At 41.9% G+C, this 22,078-nt stretch overlaps 2 protein-coding genes across 3 annotated transcripts; one reads left to right on the top strand and one right to left on the bottom strand.

The window, feature by feature from the left end:
- The first annotated feature begins 472 nt into the window (after positions 1–472).
- On the top strand, positions 473–10,742 carry LOC129817272 (serine/threonine-protein phosphatase PP1-beta catalytic subunit-like). The gene is made up of 8 exons (XM_055872363.1): positions 473–622; positions 6,858–6,989; positions 7,485–7,715; positions 8,384–8,488; positions 8,562–8,633; positions 8,707–8,858; positions 8,945–9,079; positions 9,165–10,742. The coding sequence occupies exons 1-8, from the start codon at positions 571–573 to the stop codon at positions 9,267–9,269; spliced, it is 984 nt and encodes a 327-aa protein (XP_055728338.1). The 5' UTR covers positions 473–570; the 3' UTR covers positions 9,270–10,742.
- Positions 10,743–12,845: 2,103 nt separating this feature from the next.
- On the bottom strand, positions 12,846–21,867 carry bpnt1 (bisphosphate nucleotidase 1). 2 transcript variants are annotated; one of them, XM_055872366.1, is made up of 9 exons: positions 21,780–21,867; positions 20,806–20,927; positions 20,593–20,697; positions 20,351–20,458; positions 20,173–20,221; positions 17,678–17,769; positions 17,287–17,487; positions 13,163–13,268; positions 12,846–13,063 (listed from the first exon to the last, which is right to left on the bottom strand). In XM_055872366.1, exons 2-9 carry the CDS (start codon positions 20,923–20,925, stop codon positions 12,915–12,917), a joined length of 930 nt encoding a protein of 309 aa, XP_055728341.1. In that variant the 5' UTR covers positions 20,926–20,927; positions 21,780–21,867; the 3' UTR covers positions 12,846–12,914. The 2 variants fall into 2 exon arrangements, with proteins under 2 accessions (XP_055728341.1, XP_055728340.1); XM_055872365.1 differs by having other exon boundaries at positions 21,749–21,842.
- Positions 21,868–22,078: the final 211 nt, after the last annotated feature.

Here is a 22,078-nt window from a genome sequence, read left to right as displayed (position 1 = left end):
GGCATGGACAATAATGGACAACAGCTTTGTATCAACCAAAATTGTTAAATTGTCAGTAACTATGTCATTGGGTATTTCAAGAGAAATGTTGGCATTCAGTTGCATCATGTGAGCCCCTATGAATTACCAGGATGAATAGGTCAGCGTAACCCAAGCCCATTGCAATAGAAGTTGGAGCCATTGTCCATGGATATTAACAAAGGGAGAAAGGGGGGCATTTTATTGAGGGTACACAACAAGTTGTCTCACCATGTTAATATTTGATAGAGCTATGATAGAGGGGTCACAATAAAAGTAATGGATATCCCCAAATTATGTTAATAAACTTAGAATGTACTTTGTCTGCAGGCAGGTCAGCTTCAATGAAAGGTAAAGAAAGCTACCTGCAAAATGTTTTGTACCTCCAAATACAATTTTAAAAAGCTCGTACCGTACTGCTGGTTACAAATCTTTTCCAAAAGACAGAAAGCCTGAGTGAACCAAAATAAACTACACCTTTTGTACAGTGGTAGACCACGCCCTCTGCTGGTGAGCACGACATAGTTCTCTCTGCGTAGTGTTTCAAAGAAAATGGCGGAAAGCGAGCTGAACGTTGACAGCATCATCTCTCGATTGCTTGAAGGTATGCTATTTTTGTTTTGCAATTAACCTTGTGGTTATTTGGTGGGGACAGCAAATAAAAAGGATGTAACATACATTTATGTCATTTTCAGGTGTCGAAGAACGAATGTAAAATCATATTTGGTGACGCCAGTTGACTTTGCTAGCTAGCTAACGTTAGCGCGTCAGAGGAGAAAGGTGGGACTGGGAGAGTGGTTCAACAAACTAGTGACTTTAGCCTTAGATAACTGTGTTATGCCCTTTTTAGGTAACTACCATTTACCTGTAACTAGTTAGTTAATTTGCCAGAAAGGCAACATCTGTTTGAATATAAATATATGCTGTCACGTTTGATTTGTGTTATGCTAGCTAACGCGGTGTGTTACAGTAGCAATATGATCAAGCAAGCAAACGTTACTCTAGATTACGAAAATAGATTGTTAATTACTCTGCACTAGCGCAGGACAGGGATGTTATTTATTTATATATATATATATATATACGTATGCACATATTTTTATTGCTCGTTAGGCACTAGTGTTAGCTTTTAAACCTTGATGAGAGGGGGCTTTGCCAACGGGGACACACACCCCTCTCCCCTCTCTCCGTGTTGCTAGGTAACATAGTCAGTTAAAGCTAGCTAGCTAACTACATTCACATTGGTTTTCAACGCAGGGCTGTATAGGGGCTATTACGTTAGTGAAGTAAGAATGCCTCTAACTTAGTCATATGTCTATATGTAACGTTATAGGTAGCCATAACACAGAAACCCCGAGTTAACAATTATGCGTCAACTCGAGCAGTCACAACATTGATTTAACCTGCCATTGATGGCTACACAGTTTCGCATCTGTAGCTAGTTAGTCATTTTACAAACCGCTTTCAATGTTGGTTTGCTATGTACCCACCCGAGCGTTTTATTTTCTGGACTGAACTCGCTTATGGAAGATGTCACACTTTAGCCTACATGAAAAGCATGTTTTGTCTGAATTTCTTTTTTTCATATAAATACTGAATACATTTCGAAACAGCCAAGGTGAATTTCAAGGAGATGTTGAAGACCACAGTCAACCTGATATTACACACTGTACATTTTTCCATCAAGCACATTTTCGTGACTCTGTCCCACTTGGAACACTCAGCAAAAGTGACAACCACCTGTTCTATTCAGTTCAGCAGATTGCTATAGGTTAATTTGCATAATTGTGTGGAATAAAACTGGTGTGTGTAGTTTTACATTGGTCTTCATGTATCTTATTTGTCACATGTGCAAATCATACAGAGCCTAGTTTTAGGAACAGAATAGCCTATCACCTGTCAGACAGTGCGGAAGCAGCTCCTTAAAAAAGCAGGTACTGGAGTGGAAAGTGCTTTCATAAGCCCAGTCATTGCGCAAAAAAATTCTAAATAGCAATCATGTGTTTAAACTGTTTTGATGGCTACGATTAAAAATAGCTATTTTTATTTCTAAATCCTAAATCTCAACTAGTAATTAAAGCGCACCTCCCGTTCCCCAATCGAGTGCATAGGCTATAGTCAACGGTAGGCAGGCTATCAACAAGTCACCCACCACTTTGCAATGTGAGCTTGAGGCAATATAATTGTTTGAAACCCAATCGTTTTACTTTACTTCAAATAATGAGGCATTTCAAGTAAAATAAAATGTTATCAGTCACAGACGCAGAATACCACAGGTGTAGACCTTACAGTGAAATGCTTACTTACGAGCCCCTAGCCAACAATGCAGTTTAAAAAAAAATACAGATAAGAATAAGAACTAAAAGTAACAAGTAATGCAGCCCCGTCGATGAGAATGGGGGTATTTCTGGTCCTCTTTTTCCTGTAGTCCACAATCATCTCCTTTTATCTTGATCACGTTGAGGTAGACCTTGTTGTCCTGGCACCACACGGCCAGGTCTCTGCCCTCCCTATAGGCTGTCTCGTCGTTGTCGGTGACCACTGTTGTGTCATCGGCAAACTTAATGATGGTGTTGTGCCTGGCCGTGTAGTCATGAGTGAACATGGAGTACAGAAGGGGACTGAGCACGCACCCTTAAGGGGCCCCTGTGTTGAGGATCAGTGTGGCGGATGTGTTAACTACCCTTACCACCTGGGGGCGGCCCGTCAGTAAGTCCAGGATCCAGTTGCAGAGGGAGGTGTTTAGTCCCAGGGTCCTTAGCTTATTGATGAGCTTTGAGGGCAGTATGGTGTTGAATGCTGAGCTGTAGTCAATGAATAGCATTCTCACATAGGTGTTATTTTTGTCCAGGTGGGAAAGGGCAGTGTGGAGTGCAATAGAGATTGCATCATCTGTGGATCTGTTGGGGTGGTATGCAAATTGGAGTGGGTCTAGGGTTTATGTGATAATGGTGTTGATGTGAGCCATGACCAGCCTTTCAAAGCACTCCATGGCTACAGACGTGAGTGCTATGGGTCGGTAGTCAATTAGGCAGGTTACCTTAGTGTTCTTGGGCACACGCACTATGGTGGTCTGCTTAAAACATGTTGGTATTACAGACTCAGACGTGGACAGGTTTAAAATGTCAGTGAAGACACTTGCCAGTTGGTCAGCGCATGCTCGCAGTACACATCCTAGTAATCCGTCTGGCCTTGTGAATGTTGACCTGTTTAAAGGTCTTACTCACATCGGCTGCGGAGAGCGTGATCACACAGTCTTCCAGAACAGCTAGTGCTCTCGTGTATGTTTCAGTGCAATTTGCCTCAAAGCGAGCATAGGAGTAGTTTAGCTTGTCTGGTGGGCTCGTGTCACTGGGCAGCTCTCGGCTGTGCTTCCCTTTTGTAGTCTGTAATGGTTTGCAAGCCCTGCCACATCTGACGAGCGTCAGAGCCGGTATAGTACGATTCGATCTTAGTCCTGTATTGATGCTTTGCCTCTTTGATGGTTCGTCAGGTAGCATAGCGGGATTTCTCCAGCTCCTTGAAAGCGGCAGCTCTAGCCTTTAGCTCAATGTGGATGTTGCCTGTAATCCATGGCTTCTGGTTGGGGTATGTACTAGAGGTCGACCGATTAATCGGCATGGCCGATTTAATTAGGGGGACGCGGATTACATTGCAATCCACATGGAGACTGCGTGGCAGGCTGGTTAGGCACAAATGTACCTAACCATAAACATCAATGCCTTTCTTAAAATCAATACACAGAAGGATCATTTTTTTTACCTGCATATTTAGTTAAAGTAAATTAATGTTAGCAGACCATATTAACTAGGGAAATTGTCACTTCTCTTGCGTTCAGTGCAAGCAGAGTGAGGCTATATGCAACAGTTTGGGCCGTCCGGCTCGTTGCAAACTGTGTGCCAGAATTTGCCAGAATTTTACATAATTATGACATATCATTGAAGGTTGTGCAGTGTAACAGCAATATTTAGACTTAGGGTTGCCAACCGGTCAATAAAATACGGAACGGTTCTGTATTTCACTGAAAGAATACGCGTTTTGTTTTCGAAATGATACTTTCTGGATTTGACCATATTAATGACCAAAGGCTCATATTTTGGTGTGTTTATTATAATTAAGTTTATGATTTGATAGAGCAGTCTGACTGAGCGGTGGTAGGCAGCAGCAGGCTCGTAAGCATTTATTCAAACAGCACATTACTGCGTTTGCCAGCAGCTCTTAGCTATGCTTGAAGCACAGCGCTGACTTCAAGCATATCAACTCCCGAGATTAGGCTGGCAATACTAAAGTGCCTATAAGAACATCCAATAGTCAAAGGTATATGAAATACAAATGGTACAGAGTGAAATAGTTGACGTGTCATTATTCCAATAATAACTACAACCTAAAACTTCTTAACTGGGAATATGTTCTGAGCAAGGAACTTAAACATTAGCTTTTTTTACATGGCACATATTGCACTTTTACTTTCTCCAACACTGTTTTTGTATTATTTAAACCAAATTGAACATGTTTCATTATTTATTTGAGACTAAATTGATATTATGTATTATATTAAGTTAAAATAAGTGTTCATTGTTCATTCAGTATTGTTGTAATTGTCATTTACAAATATAAATAAATATCGGCTGATTTAATCGGTATCGCCTTTTTTTGGTCCTCCAGTAATCAGTATTGGCGTTATAAAATCATAATCGATCGACCTCTACTATGTACGTATGGTCACTGTGGGTACGACTTTACGATGCACTTATTGATGAAGCCAATGACTGAGGTGGTATACTCCTCAATGCCATCGGAGAAATCCCGCAACATATTCCACTCTGTGCTAGCAAAACAGTCCTGTAGTGTAGCATCATTTTTTACCTTGCTTCAAAGTAGCCTAGCCAAAATCCCACTATAGAAACATGGAGGCAATTATTTTATAAGGACTTCCTTGTGCCATTAACCAGCCTTTCTCTCCTGTTCTATTGGTTTTTATATCAACTTTCTTTGTTTTTCCAGAAGCCAAATGTACAATCCTAGTCATATTAGCAACCCATCCAAGTGGTTGCTATTAGATTCACTCTCTCTTTCTAAGTATCTAATAGAGATTTCTATCTGTCACATATGGAACTCTTCGCATTAGGTGCGCTGTTTAGAATGTTTTTTTTCATGCAAATGTTTGAAAATAACATTTTATTAGCTGACGATAGGCTTGCTGTTGGTGCATGTTTCCATTAAGCTCTTAATGAAAAATGGCAGTTCCTTGTATGCATGCATAGTATTTTCTGTTGGTCATGTCATTTTACTGTTTTAAAAAATAAAAACATTCTGACAATGAGGGTCAGTTACTCGGCACGGAAATTTGTTTGCTCGGCAGCAAAATTGACTGAAATTTGCATCCTTAATCTCAATTCCATTCAGACCACTAGCAGGGCGCTTGCCTAAGTCACCCAGTGACTCCCTGAAAAGTATTAGCCAATCTATTTGTGGGCTCCCAAGTGGTGTCGCGGTGTAAGGCACTGCATCTCAGTGCTAGAGCTGTCACTACAGACACCCTGATTTGAATCCAGGAGGCCCTGGTGCTCAACTGAGCAAGAGGACAAGTACATTTGTGTCTAGTTTGAGAAACAGATGCCTCACAAGTCCTCAACTGGCAGCTTCATTAAATAGTACCCGCAAAACACCAGTCTCCACGTCAACAGTGAAGAGGCGACTGCGCGGGGGTTGCAAAGAAAAAGCCATATCTCAGACTGGCCAATAAAAAGAAAAGATTAAAATGGGCAAAAGAACAGACACTGGACAGAGGAAGATTGTAAAAAAGTGTTATGGACAGACTAATTTAAGTTTGCGGTGTTCGGATCACAAAGAAGTATATTTGTGGGATGCAGAACAAATGAAAAGTTGCTGGAGCAGTGCTTGACACCATCTGTCCAGCATGGTGGACGCAATGTCGTGGTCTGGGGGTGCTTTGGTGGTGGTGAAGTGGGAGATCTGTACAGGGTAAAAGGGATCTTGAAGGAAGGGTATCACTCCATTTTGCAACGCCATGCCATACCGTGTGGGCGGCGCTTAATTGGAGCCAATTTCCTCCTACAACAGGACAATGATCAATAACACAGCTCCAAACTGCAGGAACTATTTAGGGAAGAAGCCGTCAGCTGGTATTCTGTCTGTGCTGGCCACTCCGTTATAGTCACCGGATCTCAACCCTATTGAGCTGTTTTGGGAGCAGCTTGACCGTATGTTACGTAAGAAGTGCCCATCAAGCTAATTTATGGGAGGAAGCATAGGGTGAAATATCTTCTGATTACCTCAACAAATTGACAACTAGAATGCCAAAGGTCTACAAGGCTGTAATTCCTGCAAATGGAGGATTCTTTGACAAAATAAAAGTTTGAAGGACAATTATTTCAATTAAAAATCATTATTTATAACCTTGCCAATGTCTTGACTATATTTCCTATTCATTTTGCAACTAATTTCATGTATGTTCTCATGGACAACAAGGGCATTTCTAAGTGACCCCAAACTTTTGAACGGTGGTGTACATGTGTCGTCGTCTGTTCTTTTTTAAAACATGTCGACAAAGAGGTTTTTTTTAGTCGGGACAACCCTACTGTCTATGAATTTGACTGGTTACACTTCTCCAGCCCTGTCCCTCAGCTGTTTAACGAAACAGGTGGGGCGAACACTTTGTTTCAACAGCAGATTGCCACTTTAAGTGGTTGCATATTCTGCACTGGTTTGAAGACGATGAAAAGCACATTACACATTTAAAGCCAGCACGATTTAAAATGGAGAGAAGGGTCATGACTCGTGGTTGTGATTGATAGCCCTATCTTTCTCTCCTCAAGTGCGAGGATGTCGTCCAGGGAAGATAGTCCAGATGACGGAGGCGGAGGTGCGGGGGTTGTGCATCAAGTCCCGGGAGATCTTCCTCAGTCAGCCCATTCTACTGGAGCTGGAGGCTCCGCTCAAAATCTGCGGTCAGTACAATGAAGTATTCCTCTTCCTTCCTACAGCTATATATATCCTTACTCCTGGGCCCTCTTTCTTTCCCCCTGAGACGACAAATAGCATATGAGAAATGTATGAGACATACCAGGGTTAGAAAAATATAAGCTGTCTGAATAAAGACAGGCCTAATGTTTGTGAATTTACATGAACGTGAAAAGGGCATCCTCGCCCACACACAGTTGTCTTTAAACCAACATGTCAGAGAGAAAGGAGAGGATAGGATAACAAATTGGAGAGACATAGGCCTAGCTCAGTAAGTAGAGCAGTAGGATGTGTCTCCCTCAAGTGTCTGCGGCTCTGCAGGATGGGGTCATCTCCCTTCCAGCAAGGACAATCTGGATCAAGCTCACTCTCCACTCCTGCCAAGTGTCCAAGCTATGTCAATCTCAATGTGACTACCCTGGTTAAAGAGAACCTAAAATAATGGTTGTCTCATAACCTCTCTGCTCTCGTTCTCCCACTAGGTGATATCCATGGCCAGTACACAGACCTGCTGCGGCTCTTTGAGTACGGGGGCTTCCCGCCGGAGGCTAACTACCTGTTCCTGGGAGACTACGTGGACCGAGGCAAGCAGTCCCTGGAGACCATCTGTCTACTGCTGGCCTACAAGATCAAATACCCCGAGAACTTCTTCCTACTCAGAGGCAACCACGAGTGTGCTTCCATCAACCGCATCTACGGTTTCTATGATGAGTGTAAGACAGGAAGCAGTGTCTCTCTCACACACACACACGCTGAATCGGTTATCTTTCTCAGTGTCTGCGGCACTTTTTGTGGAAAGGGCCAACACACAAATGGAATTCATAATGGCAATGGTTTTGTGTTCTCTACTGAGTATACCAAACATTAGGAACACCTTCCTAATATTGAGTTGCACCACCTCAGAACAGCCTCAATTCATCGGGGCATGGACTCTACAAGGTGTTGAAAGTGTTCCACAGGGATGCTGGCGCATGTTGACTCCAACGCTTCCCACAGTTGTCAAGTTGGCTGGATATCTTTGGGGTGGTGGACCATTCTTGATACACACGAGAAAATGTTGAGTGTTATAAACCCAGCAGTGTTGTAGTTCTTGACACATTCAAACCGGTGAGCCTGACACCATACCCCAGTCTTGCCCATTCACCCTTTGAATGGCACACAATTCAGAATGGCACACAATCCAGACAATCCAGTCTCAATTGTCTCTAGGCTAAAAAAAAAGCTACATTCATCCTGTTTATCTATACTGATTTGAAGTGGATTTAACAAGTGACATCTGTAAGGGATCATAGCTTTCACCTGGTGTCATGGAAAGAGCAGGTGTTCTTAATGTTTTATATACTCAGTGTAATTCCATGTCTTTCTATGTTGTGTTCCCCAGGCAAACGCAGATTCAACATAAAGCTGTGGAAGACCTTCACAGATTGCTTCAACTGTCTGCCCATCGCTGCTATAATCGATGAGAAGATCTTCTGCTGCCATGGAGGTATGCGTGGGTTCTTTTCTATCAATTATTTTTCTATGAATATTATTAATTCACAATCATCCCTCTTCCTCAGGTCTCTCTCCTGATCTACAGTCCATGGAGCAAATTCGACGCATCATGAGGCCAACCGATGTCCCTGACACAGGTGTGTAAACGTGTGTGTGTGTGGTACATGTGCCGTATTTGTGGTGGCTCTGACTGCACTCTCTCTGTGCTAGGCCTGCTGTGTGATCTGCTGTGGTCGGATCCAGACAAAGATGTGCAGGGCTGGGGGGAAAATGACCGGGGCGTCTCCTTCACCTTTGGGGCCGACGTGGTCAGCAAGTTCCTTAACCGCCACGACCTGGACCTCATCTGCAGAGCCCACCAGGTAGAGCCTAATGTATGAGGGCTATGTTCATTAGGATGCATCTCTAAAGAAGGTTCATTAACTCAAGTGTTGTTCTGTACTGGAAGGTTGTTGAGGACGGCTATGAATTTTTTGCCAAACGGCAGCTGGTGACGCTATTCTCGGCTCCCAACTACTGCGGGGAGTTTGATAACGCTGGGGGTATGATGAGCGTTGACGAGTCCCTCATGTGTTCCTTTCAGGTGAGAACACACACGTAAACACACTTACTGTGGATGAGTCTCCCAATGCTGGAAACACACTGACTATTAATACTTTCTCTCTCAGATTTTGAAGCCGTCAGAGAAAAAAGCTAAGTACCAGTATGGAGGGGTGAACTCGGGACGCCCCGTAACCCCGCCCCGTACTGCCCAAGCCCCCAAGAAGAGGTGAGCGTCTGGCCCCCCCCCCCCCCTCACGCATCCTCCTCGCACCCTTTCCCCTGCAACGTCCTGTCCCCTCCCATCTATAGGAAGTGCTCTAGCCCCCCCTGACCCCCACTCACCTCTTTCATATATGTGTAAAACATAAAATCTTTGCTGTGAACATTTCGTTTTTTTGCTTGTTTGTTGGTATTTTTATTCATAATGTAAGTGACTTGTGGTTTTTCAATGCTATGAAATGTGTTGCTCAGGTTAAGGTGCAGCAATACGATACAAACCTTTTGTGGAAAGGGGCAACACATTTGGAACGGACGCTTTTCTGCCTTCAAACATAGTAAAAAAAAGTATAGCTTTTTATTTGAGGTGGGTTCTTTACCCCCCCAGCCAACAACGTTGACTCTTCCAGACCTATAACGTTTCCAGACCCTCGCATTTTCCCTGCTAATGCGTATGTAACCTTCTCACAATATTACTAATAACATGCCATTTTCCTCCCACATTTTGGCTACAGTAACTGAGTGGAATGGTTTAGCCTCCTAGTGAGTTTGGAGAATGTCATTTTCACCCTGTTGGACTCAATGTTCTCTTTATGCAGACACTAATGAAGTATTAACAAAAATTACTTTGAAAGTACTCGTACAAATGCATATTATCAGAACCATACAAAATGACGGTATATACAGAGAAGTACTAGTACAGTTAAGGTTGTGTGTACTAACTCAAAGGGCTCACAAATGGGTGTTCCAAATGCCTGTTGGTTTTGATTCAAGCCCTTCCACACCAGCCTCTCTTCTTATCCACTGAACCTGCTTCCATTGCTGAAGACTGTTTGTTATGGACATTGCTTTTACTGTATGCCTGTGAGAATGCATAGATGGTTGTGGCTTGGGAAGTTAAAGGCAAGATTCAAAGGCACCTGATTTCAATTGGTGTTCAGTAGCCTATTATTTTTCTCACACACGACCAGTTGGCCCCACAAGACTATTACCAGGTTTTTATTTTATACTTATGAGCTGTTTTCAGCATTGCCCCTGCAGTTCTTGTAAACATGAAATATTACACACGGAGGTCAGCGCTTGTTTACCAAGCTCGCAGAGATGGCACTTTTTACTCTGCAGTGTCAGTTACTTAAACATTGCTGCCCCCTAGTGGTAGATTGACCGCCTAAAGAGGTTGAAGACGTCAACAACAAGCAAGGCATCAGAATGCATGAGCCAGTGAGTATATCTACTTGGTGGACCTTTTCCTGTATGCTGATTCCAATATCTGGTTCAGAATTATTATTCTCATCCAACTAATGAGCTTACTAAGGAATATTTTAAATAGCATTTTAGTTTGAGTTAGGGCACATCTCGCCTTTTGCCTTGTTCTCATCTATCGGTCTCTCTTCAATTTGGAAACTGTCATTGTTTTAAACAGTTTTGAGATTTGTACAAGTTTGTTTCAGAATCTTTGAATGGAATAAATGGAACAGTGCTGTTGACCCTGCCTCATGTCTGTCATTATGCTTTAGGGTGCCTTTCAAACCAGTGCATCGGAGGGCCTAGTGTTGTTCTGTCTACCAGAAAGGTAATACGGATGTGTCAGCCAATTACTAATTTAGAACAGAGATTTTTACCAAATCGTTTGGACATGGTTAAGGCCAAGCCTGTCTGACACCAGCTCTCAAAGTCCTCTGACTTGTCATGGGTGTCAGGCTTGCTTACTTTTATGCCATACCATTTTGGTAATTATTTAATTTAACCCTTATTTTACCAGGTAAGTTGACTGAGAACTCAGTCTTATTTACAGCAACGGGGAATAGTTACAGGGGAGATGAATGAGCCAATTGTAAACTCGGGATGATTAGGTAACCATGATGGTCTGAGGGCCAGATTGGGAATTTAGCCAGGACACCGGGGTTAAAACTTCTTATGGCTGGGGGCAGTATTGAGTAGCTTGGATGAATAAGGTGCCCAGAGTAAATTGCCTGCTACTCAGTCCCAGAAGCTAAGATATGCATATTATTAGTATATTTGGATAGAAAACACTCTGAATAATGTCTGTGAGTATAACAGAACTCATATGGCATGCAAAGACCTGAAATTCAACCAGGAAGTGGGAAATCTGAGGTTTGTAGGTTTGCCTATCCAATACATGGGGTCATATTGCACTTCCTAGGCTTCCACTAGATGTCACCAGTCTTTAGAACCTTGTTTGATGCTTCTACTGTGAAGGAGGGTGGAATAAGAGCTGATTGAGTCAGGGCTCTGGCAGAGTGCCACGAGCTCACTCAGGCGCACCCCCGTGAGAGTTAGCTACGTTCCATCGCATTTCTACAGACAAAGGAATTCTCCGGGTTGAATCATTATTGGAGATTTGTTAAAAACATCCTAAAGATTGATTCTATACATCGTTTGACATGTTTCTACGAACTGTAATGGACTTTTTTGACTTTGGCCTTCGGAACTAAACGTGTGAACAAAAAGGAGGTATTTGGACAAATGGTGGACGTTATCGAACAAAACAAACATTTACTGTGGAACTGGGATTCCTGGGAGTGTATTCTGATGAAGATCAAAGGTAAGTGAATATTTATAATTCTATTTCTGACTTCTGTTGACTCCACAACATGGCGGGTACCTGTATGGCTTGTTTTTGTGACTGAGCGCCGTACTCAGATTATTGCATGGTGTGCTTTTTCCGTAAAGTTTTTGGGAAATCTGACATAGCGGTTGCATTAAGTTCCATGTAAAACACTTGTATCTTTTATCAATGTTTATTATGAGTATTTCTGTGAATTGATGTGGCTCTCTGCAAAATCACCGGATGTTTTGGAGGCAAAACATTACTGAACATAACGCGCCAATGTAAACTAAGATTTTTGGATATAAATATGAACTTTATCAAACAAAACATACATGTATTGTGTAACATGAAGTCCTATGAGTGTCATCTGATGAAGATCATAAAAGGTTAGTGATTAATTTTCTCTTTCTGCTTTTTGTGACTCCTCTTTGGCTGGAAAAATGTCTGTTTTTCTGTGACTTGGTGCTGACCTAACAATCAGATGGTGTGCTTTCGTCGTAAAGGTTTTTTGAAATCGGACACTGGTGGGATTAACAACAAGTGTAGCTTTAAAATGGTGTCAAATACTTGTATGTTTGAGGAATTTTAATTATGAGCTTTCTGTTTGAATTTGGCGCTGTGCACTTTCACTGGCTGTTAAGTCGATCCCGTTAACGGGATCTCAGCCGTAAGAATCTTAACACCCCTACTCTTACGATAAGTGCCATGGGATCTTTAGTGACCACAGAGTCAGGACACCTGTTTAACATCCTACCCAAAAGACGGCACACGTCTCCAATCAAGGGACAAACACAGCAGTGGGATGCAGGGGGGGTATGCTGCTGGCCGAATCAGTCTGGGCTGTTAATGTTTTGTAGAAATGTCTAGTAAAAAAATAATAATTTGGGAACTAAACTGTCAAACATGGCCTGATTTTCCTAGTCAACAATTATCTATACACAGTATAAAAGTGCAGTGTTGTTTTTAACACTGATATGCAATATGTTACACAGGTTATTATAGAAATAAACAAATACGATTCTCATGATTAAAGAACATTTTATACTAATTTGTTTTTGGACAATACGTGGTACAGTAAATGTATCAATCAGGGCTTGAGGGCCTGCAGGACTGACTGGGGCACTCTGCTGGCATAATACTGGTGGTTGCGTAGAGTGGCCAGCACCCCAGCGGAGTTCATGTGCTTCACGTTAGCATCATAACACAACGCACTGCCATGCATGTCTGTCAGCTTACCTGCAGAGGGACAGACAAAAGAGAAAAAATGGCAGGCAACATTACTGTCCTTACTCATAATTAGGAGGTACTTTCAGTAAGAGGAAGATTGTTGCTTACCTCCTACTGCATGCAGGATGGCTTCAGGGGCACATGTGTCCCACTTTTTAGTTCCTAGACTGGCAAATACATAGGCTGAAGCCTTCCCCTCCACAAGCTGAATAATCTACACAAAGATAGGGTGCAACGGAGTAAGACTACATTGTATAATTAGTGTATTCAGAAAGTATTCATACCTCGACTTATTCCAAAGTGTTACAGCCAATTCAAAAACACCCATCTACACACAACACTGCAAATGTATTGAAAATGAAATGTCATTTATAAATGTTCACACCACTGAATACCACAATACATGTTAGAATCACCTTTGGCAGTGATTATCTAGTTGAATTGAGAGTGAATGATGAAGGCCAGTGATGAAGATGTCTAGTTGGCCCCGAGGCCCAGTGTGGTGACTCAATCACGATGTATGGCATTGTTTGAATGACTGACTAACTGTGGGCCACAGTGGTCAAACACACCTTTACTGTGGTAATCTCGATGAAGAGACAGTCCCACAGACGTCCTAGGGTCACTGAAGCCAGGAGGTGAAGATTTGAATCGACACAATCAATGTTACTATGTGAATTCAAGAGTTCATAAAGAGCTATGAATTTTGATATGTTTCATTGTACTGTAAGTGCTGTGGATTTGTTAGAGAAACTGTTATTCTGTTCGTTGGACAGCGGAAAGTTCAAAGGGGAACAACAACGATGTGCTCTTATCATACAGTGTTGAGGTGTGATAATTAGATTAGAGGACGTGTTTGAAGTTATGACTTATGTTTTATGTTTTGGGCCTTGCAAATTGATGTTAAATTAGACGATGGGAGATACTGGGATTTATCGCTCTTAGAAGAATAAAAGCTTGTCTTAAACTTAGGTCAGGGTAGATCTCTTGATGTACGTTTGTATATCATAGTGATGAATTTTCTATGCCGTTAAAACAGAATATTTTGCATTCTTTTTATCATGAAGATTTCTGGTATGACCCTGCCAAGCCGACACAGCCTGGGATCGAACCCGGCTCTGTAATGATGCCTCTAGCAGTGCCCTAGACTGCTGTGCCACTCGGAAGTCCAAATCTGATCACTTTTAAATACATACGAACCGTAGTCCTCACATTGGAGTAATTTTCCTTTAAATATTATTTAAAGAGATGTCTAATAGTACATTTTATTCACAATATACAGTACCAGTCAAAAGTTGACACACCTACTCATTCCAGGGTTTTTCTTTATTTGACTTTTCTACATTGCAGAATAATAGTGAAGACATCAAAACTATGAAATAACACATCTAGAATCATGTGTTAAATCAAAATATATTTGAGATTCTTCAAAGTAGCCACTCTTTCTTTGCCTTGACAGCTTTGCATGCTCTTGGCATTCTTTCAACCAGCTTCATGAGGTAGTCACGTGGAATGCATTTCAAGTCCATATTATGACAAGAACAGCTCAAATAAGCAAAGAGAAACGACAGTCCGTTACTTTAAAAGACATGAAGGTCAGTCAATCTGGAACATTTCAAGAACTTTGAAAGTTTCTTCAAGTGCAGTCGCAAAAACCATCAAGCGCTATGATGAAACTGGCTCTCATGAGGACCGCCACAGAAAAGGAAGACGTAGAGTTACCTCTGCTGCAGAGGATAAGTTCATTAGAGTTAACTGCACCTCAGAAATTGCAGCCCAAATAAATGCTTCACAGAGTTCAAGTAACAGACACATCTCAACATCAACTGTTCAGAGGAGACTTTGTGAATCAGGCCTTCATGGTTGAATTTCTGCAAAGAAACCACTACTAAAGGACACCAATAATAAGAAGAGACTTGCTGTGGCCAAGAAACACAAGCAAAGGACAGACTGGTGGACATATCTGTCCTTTGGTCTGATTAGTCCAAATTTGAGCTTTTTGGCTACAACCGCTGTGTCTTTGAGACGCAGAGTAGGTGAACGGAAGATCTCCGCATGTGTAGTTCCCACCGTGAAGCATGTAGGAGGTGGTGTGGGGGTGCTTTGCTGGTGACAGTCTGATTTATTTAGAATTCAAGGCACACTTAACCAGCATGGCTACCACAGCATTCTGCAGCAATATGCCATCCCATCTGGTTTGTGCTAAGTGGGACTATTATTTGTTTTGCAACAGAACAATGACCCAACACACCTCCAGGCTGTGTAAGGGCTATTTGACCAAGAAGGAGAGCGATGGAGTGCTGCATCAGTTGACCTGGCCTCCAATCACCTGACCTCAACCCAACTGAAATGGTTTGGGATGAGTTGGACTGCAGAGTGAAGGAAAAGCAGCCAACAAGTGCTCATATGTGGGAACTCCTTCAAGACTGTTGGAAAAGCATTCCAAGTGAAGCTAGTTGAGAGAATGCAGAGTGTGCAAAAGTTGTCTACTTTGAATAATCTCATTTTGATTTGTTTAACACTTTTTTGGTTACTACATTATTTCATAGTTTATTTTTACTATTTTCTACATTGTAGGATAATAGGGAAGACAAAGAAAAACCCTTGACGAGTAGATGTGTTAACTTTTGACTGGTACTGTATGCTTTCTCTAACTGCATTTCTGAGCCAGAGTTAACTCAATCATTTAATGCTAGGACATTGATTGCTAGATATTAGCTCCTTGTCCCTTAGCCTCTTAATAATTGCATAATGGTAAACCTAGACACGTGCATCTTATAGTATTCCAAGTGGTGACGCAAGGCTTGCAAACTTGGCTATACCCACTGGGTATGATTATGGGGCTATAGCATTCACATGATAATGAAGTCAGATGTAATATCATAGTAGGGTCATAGACCCCTAAAATAATTATTTGTCATCTTCAGACGAAGTGAATTTTCACGATTCTACAGTTACATCTGAGTCCTTCTGGGTAAGTCTAAGCTTTGCTCACCTGGATTGTACAATATTTGCACATTCTTTTAAAACATCAAGTTGGTTGTTGATCATTGCTAGATAGCAATTTAAGTCTTGCCATAGTTGTGACTTAAATCAGCTTGAAAATCTAACTAGGCCACTCAGGAAAATTCAATGGCTTGGTAAGCAACGCCAGTGTACATTTGGCCTTGTGTTTTGGGTTGTCCTGCTGAAAGGTGAATGTTTCCAAGTATCTGCTGGAAAGCAGACAGAACCAGGTTTTCCTCTAAGATTTTGCCTGTGCTTAGCTCTATTCTGTTTATTTGCCCCAAGCATAACACTTTGTATTCAGGATAAAGTTAATTTCTTTGCCACATTTTTTTTGCAGTATTGCTTTAGTGCCTAATTGCAAACAGGATGAATATTTGTAATATGTACAGGCTTTCTTCTTTTCACTCTGTCATTTCGGTTAGTATTGTGGAATAACTACAATGTTGTTGATCCATCCTCAGTTTTCTCCAATCACAGCCATTAAACTCAACTGTTTTTAAAGTCACCATTGGCCTCATGGTGAAATCCCTGAGCGGTTTCCTTCCTCTGGCAAAGGAGTTAGGAAGGACTCCTGTATCTTTGTAGTGACTGGGCGTATTGATTGATACACCATCCAAAGTGTAATTAATAACGTCACCATGCTCAAGAAGATATTCAATCTCTGCTTTTATTTTATCAGTATGCGTGTAATCGTTATGGACTAGGGAGTCTTTCAGGATAAAAATACTAAACAGAATTCAGCTAAGCACAGGGAAAAATCATAAAGGAAAGCCTGGTTCAGTCTGTTTTCCACCAGCCACTGGGAGAAGAATTCTCCTTTCAGCAAGACAAATCTACAAAAGGCCAAATCTACACTGGAAGTTGTTTACCAAGAAAACAATGTTCCTGAGTGGCCGAGTTAAAGTTGACTTTACTTAAATCTACGGCAAGACCTGCAAATTGTTGTCTAGCAATGATCAACAAGGTGCTTCTACAAGTATTTACTCAGGGGTGTGAATACTAATAAGATTTTCTGCATTTCATTTTCAACATTTGCAAAAAAAAATCTAAAAACATGTTTTCACTTTGTCATTATGGGGGTATTGTGTATAGGCCAGTGACACAAAATCTCAATTTAATCCATTTGAAATTCAGGCTGTAACAACATGTGGAAGGTGAAGGGATGTGAATACTTTCTCAGAATACATATGCACCCCTAACCTTCCCATCCCTGTATATTTCACCTTATTTCCTGCTCCGCCGACTCTTATCACATCATGAGGTTCCATGGCATCCACAGTGTCTGTGACGAGTTTGTTGCTGTGGGAACGGGTTGTGGTGACAATGCGTCGGCCATCCGGGACCTCTTGTAGCTCGAACCCGAAAGCGCCCAGTCCGGGCATTCCCCACAGAGTTCTCCCCATGTCTGCTGACTCCGTCCCCAGCTGTAGATACAGAAGAAAGGACATTATACACACAGACTAAAGTAGTGTTCAGTAGGGCACACTATAGAAAATGAAACATCTGTTCTTATTTGGACAAATCTCCCCATTTCATAACATTTCCTCCCTACTGAATATGTCATTCCCTGATAGGGTGAGAGGGTATAAGGTAGAAAAAATTGTTTGTTGTCACCTGATAATTGAAGAAGGGCTGGTTGATGACCCCAGCAATGGCCTTCCCGCCATATGCAATGCCGATCAGAACAGTCACATGATCAAGAAGCCCTGACATCATATGACAACATTTTAGCTGAAGGGAACAAATAACAGTGGACTTCACACAAGTATTGTCATTGTACTGTATAACTACACTGAACAAAAATATTTTAAAAACAACATGCAACAATTTCAAAGATTTTACTGAGTTACAGTTCATATAAGGAAATCAATCAAAATACATTAATTTGACCCTAATCTATGAATTTCACATGACTGGGCAGGGGTGCAGCCATGGGTGGACCTTGGCGGGCATAGGACCACCCACTTGGGAGCCAGGTCAACCCACTGGGGTCCAGGCCCAGCCAATCAGAATTAGTTTTTCCCCACAAAAGGGCTTTATTACAGACAGAAATACTCCTCAGCACTGATCCCGCAGTTGAAGAAGCCAGATGTGGAGGTCCTGGGCTGGCGTGGTTACACATGGTCTGTGTTTGAGGCAGGTTGAACGTACTGCCAAATTCTCTAAAACGACGTTGGAGGTGGCTTATGGTAGATAAACATGACATTTTCTGGCAACAGCTCTGGTGAACATTCCTGCAGTCAGCATGCCAATTGCACACTCCCTCAAAACTTGAGACATTTGTGGCATTGTGTTGTGACAAAACTGCCCATTTTAGTGTGCGTATGGAACATTTCTGGGAGCTTTTATTTCAGCTCATGAAATATGGACCAAACACTTTACATGTTGCGTTTATATTTTGGTTCAGTGTATTTTTCCAGCATGAAAAACAAATCAGTGAGGTAAAAGTAGTATAATGGTACACAGGAAAAAAGGGATAGAGAGAAGCCCTAGGACCATTCCTCAGGACTACCTGGCCTGATGACGCCTGGCTGTCCACAGTCTGGTCGCACGGCAACAGTTAGTAAGGACGCCTGTATCTTTGTAGTGACTGGGTGTATTGATTGATATCATCTAAAGTGTAATTAATAACTTCACCATGCTCAAAAATATATTAAATCTCTGCTTTTATTTTATTATTATGCGTGTAATCGTTAAGGACAGCAGTGTTTTTCCAGGATAAAAAAATAAACGGACTTCAGCTAAGCACAGGGGGAAAAAATCTGAGGAAAGCCTGGTTGTCTGTTTTCCACCAGACACTGATCCCAGGAATGATCCTTTCAGCAGGACAATAAACTAAAACACATGGCCAAATCTACACTGGAGTTGCTTACCAAGAAAAAAACACTGAATGTTCCTGAATGGCTTGAGTTACTTTGTATTTTCAAGTAAAGTCAAAACTGTATTTACTCAGGGGTGTGAATACTAATATGAGATTTTCTGCATTTCATTTTCAACAAATTTGCTAAAAATTCTAAAAACATGTTTTCACTTTGTCATTATGGGGTATTGTGTATAGGCCAGTGAGAAAAATCTCAAATTAATCCATTTGAAATTCAGGCTGTAACAACGTGTGGAAAGTTAAGGGATGTGAAAACTTTCGGAAGGCACTGTATATGAATACATATGCACCCCTATACCTTCCCATCCCTGTATATTTCACCTTATTTCCTGCTATCACATCATGAGGTTCCATGGCATCCACGGTGTCTGTGGCGAGTGTGTTGCTGTGGTTTCAACTGTTCTTCCTGCGGCTACGGAACCCTGACCTGTTCACTGGACGTACTATCTTGTCCCGGACCTGGTGTTTTTGACTCTACCGCACCTGCTGTCGCGACCTCTGAATGCTCGGCTATGAAAAGCCAACTGACATTTACTACTGAGGTACTGACCTGTTGCACCCTCTACAACCACTGTGATTATTATTTGACTCTGCCGGTCAAATATGAACATCTTGAAGAACAATCTAGCCTTAATGGCCATGAAATCTTATAATCTCCACACGATGCATCCAGAAGAGGAATGACCACCCCTCAGAGCCTGGTTCCTCTCTAGGTTTCTTCCTGGGCCTTTCTAGTTTTTCCTAGCCACCTTGCTGTTTTGGGGTTTAAAGCTGGGTTTCTGTATAAGTACTTTGTGACATCTGCTGAAAATAAACTTGATTTGATGCCCAAGCATTTCTCCTTTACCCTCCCTCTCCACCTATTCTGCTCTTGTCCCTCCCAGTCCAAATGCCCTCCCTCTATCACCATACAGATAGCCGTGCCGAGAAGCTGGGCGTCCGACCCCGTGTGACGCATCTGATTTGGCAGGTAGAAACACTTTGCTGCTGATAAGCAGGGATGAAGAGAAATGGGATGTAGATAGGAGAGAGAGAGAGAGAGAGAGACAGAAAGCAAACAGGGAATCAGCACTGATGATTAGGTTGGAGATGTGGTAATGTTAAGACTGAATGAAAGAAAGAACGGGGAGGTTTTTGTCAAATATGTTCTACCCTCTTGTGGCTTCGAGTCAGTGACTCTTATCACAGAGTGACTGGCAAAAATAATAACACTAGTAAGTTAATTTACCTTCAGTGTATTCTTTGGTGCCATCAAGGGGGTCGACCCACACAACCAGCTAAAAAAATAAAAATAAAAATCTGCCATTCAAACACAGAAACATAGCTGGAATGAGCAGTCAGTACCCAGAAAATAATCAAAATCAGGACAGTAGGTTTCAGTTTCAGCTCTAAAGTGTCTCTCTCACCTCCTCTTCTTTCAGGGCACTGTACTCTGCTGGACAGGACTTCTGTAGGATGTCTTCAGATTGACCGCTCTCAATCAGGTCCTCTTTGATGGCCTCCTCTGGCAGATCCTGACTTGCGAGAGAGATGTTCACTGTTCAGACTAGGATGTTGTGAAACGTGTTGTGTATTCTAATCTGCAGATCAACGTTTATTGGTCAATAACATTAGGACAGATCCTATTAATGTACATTCATATACCCACCTCCTCTCCGATTATGGTGATTTTGGGGAAGCTTTTAGACAGGGAGGCACAGATGCTCTGCTGGACCAGCCGGTCTGCCAGTGTCTGTAGATCGTTGGCACCTGTCTGTGTACATTGATACAGAGAAATCATTTATAAAACAACAATCAAGCTCCATTTCACTGCCCATCAATCTCCAGCATTTTGTCCCCCTCTCCGTTCAGTCAGTCAAACCTTTTCCACGATGCCCAGCTCTCCGCTCTGAAGAACCCTTCGTACAATGGCTCCAGCCTTCTCTGCCATAGCGTAAGCCGAAGCTACCAGACGCATCACCACAGCTGGATTTCCAGCCATTGCTGATGGAAAGAGAAACACAAGTGTAAAGCTGAGGGAGAAAGTTTCCACCATGTACCCTTAAGACTTCATTGTATCACTCACATCTGTCAACAAGTCAATGTAATCAACACACCCTCGACATGTAGTAGAGGAAAGTGCAGTATTTGTGCTGTTACCATTACTTTGGCAAAATAAATAGCTTTGTGCCTAAAACACACTTCTAGAAAGTAATATACTACCTGTCCTACACACATCATATCTCAATGACACACACGAAATGAAGTAGTTGCAGTAACAATGTGCCATGAGGACAATTGGCTTAACTATTGGAATGAATTAGATGCGCATGATTCTACCCTTCTAAACCCAACGGTCAAAGGTTACTAGCTAACGTTATGGTTTACTATAATCTCTCGTGACAACATTCGCGAGAATTGAACATCTGGGTAACCGAAGTGACTAATAGCTGTGTATGTGTACGTGTTATAATGCTTACTACTACCAGAAACCTGGAGATATTTTCAAGCAAAAAAGTCAGTTCTGACTTAGCCTAGGTAGTTGATAGTGCACATCTAGCGTCCATGCACTGTATCGGCTGCCTAGGCTAGTTCTGACAGTTCCTCGGCATTAGACTACTAGCTACTGTAGTGCCACAACTGCAGGAACATTAGTAACTTAGTGCTGGTTAGCTAACTACAGTATTTAGGAAAGCGATCTAAATTGAGACAACATGAACATTCACTCAGCAGCACTGAGAACACTATCTTCACTACACATTTATAGTACACCAGTAATCTAGCTAGTAAGCACATTTTTAATGAAAGAATATAATGTCTCTTACTAATCTCCGGAAGTAACAGCTCGGGACTTACTGCAATGAATGTGAGGTATACCGCGACTCTGGGTGCAGGGACGTCACCGGATGGAAAACCCAATATGGCTTCTTCTTCTTTGATGATGTTCAACAGCAGGTTGGCATCCATTAAATGTGTCATTACCGCCACCTACTAGACTGGAGTATAACTTCCTTATAGTTTGCTTATTTTTTATGTCTAAAATAAAGAAATAAAAAATTCAACAAATACCCTACCATCTAAATACCATACTCCACTATTTAAATCTATTTAGTCCTACTTCAGGCCAACAGTCAAATGATGGGACACCACCACTT

Source organism: Salvelinus fontinalis, chromosome 20, assembly GCF_029448725.1.
Source record: "Salvelinus fontinalis isolate EN_2023a chromosome 20, ASM2944872v1, whole genome shotgun sequence".
In the NCBI taxonomy this organism is placed as follows: domain Eukaryota; kingdom Metazoa; phylum Chordata; class Actinopteri; order Salmoniformes; family Salmonidae; genus Salvelinus; species Salvelinus fontinalis.
The sequence above is the reverse complement of the archived record's forward strand: the minus strand, read 5'-3'. Positions and strand labels throughout refer to the sequence as shown.

Excerpts from the sequence above, each read along its gene's own strand:
- LOC129817272 (XM_055872363.1), top strand. The coding sequence starts at position 571 with ATGGCGGAAAGCGAGCTGAACGTTGACAGCATCATCTCTCGATTGCTT. Across the intron at positions 623-6,857 it reads CATCTCTCGATTGCTTGAAG|TGCGAGGATGTCGTCCAGGG; the intron begins GTATGCTATTTT and ends TCTCTCCTCAAG. Across the intron at positions 7,716-8,383 it reads CTACGGTTTCTATGATGAGT|GCAAACGCAGATTCAACATA; the intron begins GTAAGACAGGAA and ends TGTGTTCCCCAG.
- bpnt1 (XM_055872366.1), bottom strand. The coding sequence starts at position 20,925 with ATGGCTGGAAATCCAGCTGTGGTGATGCGTCTGGTAGCTTCGGCTTAC. Across the intron at positions 20,459-20,592 it reads TCACCATAATCGGAGAGGAG|GATCTGCCAGAGGAGGCCAT; the intron begins GTGGGTATATGA and ends CTCGCAAGTCAG. Across the intron at positions 13,064-13,162 it reads CATCCTGCATGCAGTAGGAG|GTAAGCTGACAGACATGCAT; the intron begins GTAAGCAACAAT and ends GTCCCTCTGCAG.